Source organism: Melanaphis sacchari, unplaced genomic scaffold, assembly GCF_002803265.2.
Source record: "Melanaphis sacchari strain LSU unplaced genomic scaffold, SCAv2.0 Contig67_pilon_pilon, whole genome shotgun sequence".
Taxonomy (NCBI): Eukaryota; Metazoa; Arthropoda; class Insecta; order Hemiptera; family Aphididae; genus Melanaphis; species Melanaphis sacchari.
The window spans coordinates 100231-107681 of record NW_020271484.1 but is presented as its reverse complement, the minus strand read 5'-3'; the positions used below and the strand labels follow the sequence as shown (position 1 = coordinate 107681).

The following is a 7451-nucleotide window of genomic DNA, read 5'->3' as shown; positions in this document are numbered from 1 at the left end:
TCAAACTCCTGTTTGTTCGCAACAGTTTTTCTAACATAAGTCATATAGGGGAAGATTTCTTACAAGCATGAACTTATCAGCTCGTATACCTTATATCATAATTATGTTGTGAATCTAAACCTCCTCAATTGTGTAATGGTCACGATGTACGTCATAGAAACTGATGAACAAGAGCACACGTAACTGAAATCCAAAGTACGTCGGTGTGCGGAGGGGACGATATTTTTCCAGCACAGTTGTTGAAAATTGGAAACGGAACTTTAGAAAATGAAAATGGTTATGTAACGGTACAAGATTACAAATAAAATCGTTGCGAAATAATATTATAGAAGCTGTAATTCTTACAGGGCCAGCGAAAGGAGAAATTGCATTTATTCCAAGAATTCCCATGATTCCCTGTGACTTGCTTTTTTCTTTCAAACGGCTTCAATTCTCGGTTAAAGTTTCTTTTGCCATTACCATAAACAAAGCGCAAGGACAAACATTCAAGTACGTTGGCGTAGATCTTCGTACAAAGTGCTTTTCACATGGCCAATTATACGTGGCATTTTCTCGAACTGGGGACCCGAATCATCTTATGATTTTAATTTCAACAGGAAATATAACAAAAAACATCACATACCCAGAAGTCTTATAAAATTCTTATTTTAATTCTTTTTTTTCTTTTTTTTTCTTCATCAACTTCAATAAAATTCTTTATCAACCATAAATTATTTCTTTTTTATCTGTATTTATTTTTATCATTTATAACGCTATAAAAATTTCAATCCGTTTTCATTAACCGTTTTTTTTATATTTACTTGCCGATCACATCAAACAATAATATTTGAATAAAAAATTCTACATAACATGGTCCGAAGGCAAAATAAACAACCAATCACGGGCGAAGCTGTGTCGGGTTGGCTAGTATATTTATAAATATGTAATGAATTTTTAATTCAAAATTTAAATTCTTTGTATAATTTAAAATGTGCCTTTTAAATAAATTTCTAGTATATAAAATAATATTTTACTCGCAGTTAAATAATTAACTTTTTGTTTATGCTGTGGACCATTTATACATTTGTAATATACATGCTGTTTTATTAAGAAAGGACAACCAATAAATTTAATAGGTTATTCTACACGTTCGAGAGTGAATCGATATTTAGAATTTTCTCCTACAAAAATACTACTTTATAAAATTATTTTTTATTTTTAAATTATTCAATTATTTAATTATTTTTTAATTAATAATTAAATATGAGAAATTAGTAATTAATAAATTACCTTCATACTTCACTGATTTCTCTACAACAAATCCGTAACCCAACAATAATAAATCTATCACAAATATGTCAAAATCATTTGTCTCTCCTTTGAGTGTTTCATCATTGTATGTCAAATTAAATAAATTTACTTTTAAACTATTAATGTAGTCAATATTATTCATCTTGAATTACAATTAATTAAATATTATTTAACTTTAGCCAAAATAAGTACAAAAAAAAAATAGAGACTCAACAAATAAGATCACTTTTACCATGTAGTTTTATACTATTAAGATCAGTTTACTTTTTTTTTTCAACTCTGTGACTGGGAAATACCTTCTTATGAGATATGATATTTTATATTATTAGTTATAGGCTTATAGTACAAGGTTATGATTAAAAAGAAAAAACCACAATATATTAGACATTTTATGTTTTGTATATTCAATGTAAATAATATAACATATAAATAATACGGAGTAATTCATTTTTCTTTATCATCTTTTTCCTTTAATAGTATACATAATACAGCTCAGAACATATTATATGCTGAAAAAAAAATTAAAAATAGAGGTAAATCAATTATTGCCACAAATAATCGGGTAGAGACTTTAAAAGAGTTTTTATTTGAAACTGCTAAGTCCTTAAACAGTGTTCTAGAAACTTAGAGATGTTACAAACTGCTTGATTTCTGAACCAAAGGGTGTTAAGTTCGGTTTGAAAATCGAACTAGAGAAATAAAAAATTAATATTAAATATCAATACATTTTAAATTTAATGAAATAATATTTGGTTCAGATTTGATTAAAAACTTGGTTCTATCTAAGTCTAACACAAAGTTTAAGTAAATATCAGACAAAAAATTACAAACTTTCATCATATTATAAACAAATCTTCTTCTTATAATATAAAACCAAAATGAGCTTCCTAGGTTTTTTCGCCAGAGTGCTCTGGTTTAGTGTCGCGTGGCGTGGCGTGGCATGGCGCGGGAAAGGAATTTTCGATCTCATTTTTTTTTTTTGGCTTAAACTAGTGATGGGAATAATCGAATGATTTCGATAATCGAGAGATTAGTAATCGAGATATTATAATAATCGAGTAATTCACTCGATTATTTTAATCGAGAGAATGGTCACTATTATATAGTGATAGTCGCTAGTCGCCGAGATATAATAATCGAGAACATGACGTAATCGATAGATAAGAATCACTCAAATAATATTACAAATTTACGGTCGATAATACGGCAGCTTAATTCAAGATCTATAAAAATAAAATACTTACCTTATAGTACTACTATCTACTTCATAAGACATAAATCTTGAGCTTTACTAGCTAATTATTAGATACGAGATAGCCGTGCTCGATTGTCAATAGACAATTTTACAATAATCATTAATCAATAAAGCCAATAAAAGTATGTAAATAAACATTAAAAATTGAAATACATACTATTTTTAATTTTTAAATATAATAAAATCTTTATAATAAAACAAAATAAAATAATATTATAAGAAAAACAACTGACAATTTATTTTGTTTGTACATATGTTTAAAAATACTAATAATATTAAATAATTTTTTAAATATTTAACGTTTAACCAAATATAATTATATGTACCTAACATAATTATTAATTGTAATACTATATCTAAAAAAACTGTATTTATATGATGAATAATAATAATTTATAAATTATAAAAAAAATGCTTAAAGATAAAACAATAAAAAATAGTAAATACTATTTACTATTAAATAAAGTGAATAAAATACTGACAATGCTTAGTCTTTACCGTCAAGCATATAAAATTAAAATAATGATAATCAAAATTCGATGTCTGAAGGTATAATAATACCTTCAGAATAAATAATATAATAATACCTTCATTTATAAAAGATTTAAATTACTATTTAAAAAAATAATATAGTTTAAATTTTTTGGAGACAGCCTATTTCGACGATCATTTGTTAGCAATCCAGCTTTCGAAAATACCCGCTCGGAAGGAACTGAAGTCGCCGGTATACAAAGATATTTTTGTTGAAGTTTGTATAATTCGGGCAATATCATCTTGTGCTGTTTCCAAAAATCCAAACTATTTTTTTCTCGAGGCAAATGGGGTAACTCTAAGTACTGACGCATCATTAATGTTGCAGAAACATTTGGACATATGACACTTCTAACTTCTGTCACTTTTTGATCAAAATGATCCCATAAAGAATAAGAGCACCCTGTTGAAGTTAACGAAGTTGGTGTTTCGTTTATATTTCCAATGTTATTATCATTTGCGCCATTATTAATAGAAATAATTGATGTAAGCTCGTCGACTAACCATTGCTGAGCATTGTTGGCATTATCTTCCAATCCAAATGCAGTTTTTTTTAATTTAGGATCTAATAAAGTTGATTTTGAAACAATTTTATTTTTTTCTAAAGATCCTAAACGCCTCGAAACACTATCTAATAAACTACTTTGTAGTAAAATACCGGCATCAGTTTCTGGTCTTACTTTTCTAACCGTATATTGAAGGCCTCTCACAAGCGGTATTACCAAAGATAAAGTTGGGTATTTTTCTCCAGATAATTCTATCGTCAAACTTTCGAAAGGTTTTAAAATTGGGGCACAGTCTGTTATTATATCCCATTCATTTGAAGTTAAGCAATTTGGAGCTCGTCGAAGCGATGAAATTGCTGCAGATAAAGGATTTTTAATTTGGATGAGCCTTTCTATCATATTTAAAGTTGAGTTCCACCGAGTGCTAACGTCTTGTTTCACTTTCAACTCGGGAAGACCCATTTGTTTTTGAAATTCTTTTAATTTTTCTGTTGCAAGATTACTATGTTTAAAATGACCCACTATAGCTCGACATATTTTTAGCACCCTGAGAAACTCTGTATTTTGATTAATAGATTCATTCACACTTAAATTCAAAGTATGTGCTACACAAGGGTGGTGATATTTTAGGAGGTGATTATTTATAGCATGTTTTATATTTGCACCATTATCCGAAACTATAGTTACAATTTTATTTGAAATATTCCACTCATTAAATATGTTTGAAAGTGCCGAAGCAATGTTTTCCCCGGTATGACTTTCTTTAACTTCTTCAGTCGCAAGAACTGGCGAATACAAACAATCGTTAAATATAAAATGGCAAGTTACAGTTATGTACGACCTAGTGGAATCTGATGTCCACATATCCGTAGTGATTGATACATCGTTAACGTTTTCCAACATATATTTTAGTTTTAAATAAATTACATTATATTGATCAGGCAACAGTTTGGTAGTCAATAATTTTCTACTCGGAGGTGTGTATAATGGTTGTAATTTTTTTGTAAATTCTAAAAAGCCAACATTTTCAACTATTGACAAGGGTTGATAATCGGCGGTAATCATTTTTACTAGACATTTGTCAATTTCATTATTTTCTGCTACAGTTAGTTCATTATTTTTTGTTGTGCCGTATAATTTAAGTTGACGCGAGCGTTTAGTTAAAGTTTGATTTAAAGTTGAAGATTCAGTTTGTGGATTAGAATTTGTTGAAGAAGATTGAAAATTCGATAAGTTATTAATAGGCTCAATAGAATGCAATTCGGAATCTGGATCGTCTGCTGTAGAAGCAGGAATAATAAGTGCAGTAGCATGCTTCCGTTTTAAGTGCTCTTTTTAAAAACAAACAAGATATATAACAATATAATAATTATATAAAAATTATACCTATATAATTACTAATATTAATAAATAAAATATTTTATAAATAAAACGGACTTTGTCCGTTAAAATACTTTTAAAAATTATTCAGAATACTTTAAAAAATTGTATTTAGAATACTAAAAAATACTTCAAAAAGTATTTTAATGCTTGTATTCTAATACTTTACAACACTGAATGATGGGGGCGATTGTAAACTCCACCGATTTACAGGTAGTTGATTTTAGGGTTGGATTTATAACATGTAAATTCCACCGATACATTTTTTTTACCTGAAAAAAAAATGTAAACTCCACCGATACGTATTTTTTCGTCATTTAAGGCAAACAATATTACCAGTATACAATTCGTCAAAGCTGCATCTAAACATTATCAAACCAAATTTTAAAACCTAATTTTAAAACCAAACAAATTTTTTTAAAACCTAAATTTTCTTTGATTAATTATTTTTTATTCATTTATTTTAATTAACATTATTTTAACATCGAACTAGTGATCACTATTAATTATTATTATATCATTTATTTTAATATTGTGTAAAAAAAGATATAAGTATCTAAATATAATATATATAAATAATAAATTTTTATTAGATTTTTATGATTTTTTTTTTTTTAAATTATTGTTAATTATTATTAATAATTATATATTTTTCAATTTTCTATTATTGATATTTGATTTTTATGATTTTTTTTTTTTTTAATTATTGTTAATTATTATTAATAATTATATATTTAATAAAAATATAATAAATCTGCACCCACATAAATTATGTAAACTTAATTAATCAGATTGGATTTGGATTACAATTTTAAAAAAAAACATACCAGTGGAGTTAACATTTTTTTTTTCAGGTAAAAAAAACGTACCGGTGGAGTTTACATTTTTTTTTTCAGGTAAAAAAAACGTACCGGTGGAGTTTACATGAAAAAAGGTCTAAAAAGGTCGCAATCGGTGGAGTTTACATGCGCCCGAATGATGGGTATTGGGTTATGTATTTTACTATAATTTTAATATGTTTATTCAGTTATTCTTATTTATTTAAATAACATTAGTTATTGTAAACAAGTATAATTTTTGTAAGTTCCATACCTCCATGTCTCCATTTATTTATAAATTATCTACTTACCTGTTTTTTTTTTTAAAAATCGGTCCATTGACCCAGCTATTTTTTTTTTATTATTTTCTCTTTCTTCTTTCATTTTTCTTTTTGCTGATCCCGATAAATACTGCCTTGACGATGACATAATTTAATAATAAGTATATATTTAAATTAATTAAAAAATAATCGGGCGCGCAATGAAATGGCCAAATGGGTTCAACACGGGCAGATATTACAAAAATTTTTTGGATTAATATTTGTAAAATTATAAGCTAATGATTTTGTTTTGCATACATAATAATAATATTGTAGTTATGAAACACACGCGACAGTGCGACACGCGCAATAGTCGATTAATGATTAACTAATAACTTTATAATAATATTTGTGTTGAGCGTGTGTGATGTACTGGTGTGTTTATGAAAACAATATGTATAGTAATATATAATTCGTTATCGTAGGCACTATTGGGAAATTTTCGATACATCTATTTTTAGTTTTGGTCGCGCTGCGTTGAATGCAACGCTAGCGCGACGGTATCATTATTCGCCGTATTGGTCAACGGTGTACCAGCATACACGATAATACGTATGAAAAAAAAAGATTAAACAACCGATCAAATATTCACAATTATTAACCCACCAATGGGAATAAATTAAAAAATAAAAATAGTATAAACCAAAATCTAATATACTATTTGTAAAAAATAAAACATACATGTTACCAAGAATCTATTTTATTTTATGGTACTTTGATAGTTTGATATTCATAATATCGGGGGCCCCCCAATTTTTTAAAGAGTTGGGGCCCCAGTGCAATGCACCGCTTGCACCGGCGGTTTATCCGGCACTGTATATATGTGATCAAAATTATTATTTATAATAGATATAAATAATAATAGAAACCATTTCCTTAACAATTCCAGATAGTACAGATTAATAATAAAGTATAGTTATACTACGCCGCGGGCCGCGGCCGCCTGGGTATTTTTAAATATGTATTAGTTATTATTATATTATAATATTAGTGAATAGTAGATTAGTAGATAAGAATGATTACTGCCTACTGGTTCAGTGTTCGAAATTCGAATAGCTATACCAACTACTATAAAGTAACTATAAACTAGTTATTATAAAAATAGTAATTACTAATAAGTAACTACTAACTACTAATTTTTCATTCGATTATTTTTGACCGAGCAATTCGATAATTTTTCTAATAATCGAGTAATCGATTATTTTCTAATAATCGAGTACTCGATTATTTTCTCTCGATTGTTCCCATCACTAGCTTAAACAACCATTTTACGTCTGTAGCTCACGAAGTGTAGACGTCTATTTATTGTGTGTTTTTAATAATAATTTAATTTAACTTTTTAAATTAATAC

General features: G+C 27.4%; 1 protein-coding gene across 1 annotated transcript in view; it reads right to left on the bottom strand.

Moving 5' to 3' along the window:
• LOC112600740 (zinc finger BED domain-containing protein 1-like) overlaps positions 1-6119 on the bottom strand; it is a 13415-nt gene extending 7296 nt beyond the window's left edge. Inside the window, exons 1-2 of the mRNA XM_025348046.1 lie at positions 6092-6119; positions 3244-4913 (exon numbers count right to left, since the gene is read on the bottom strand). Of these exons, the coding sequence (XP_025203831.1) occupies positions 3244-4913; positions 6092-6119 (1698 nt within the window). The remainder of the gene's footprint in view (positions 1-3243; positions 4914-6091) is intronic.
• Between the last annotated feature and the right edge of the window lie 1332 nt (positions 6120-7451).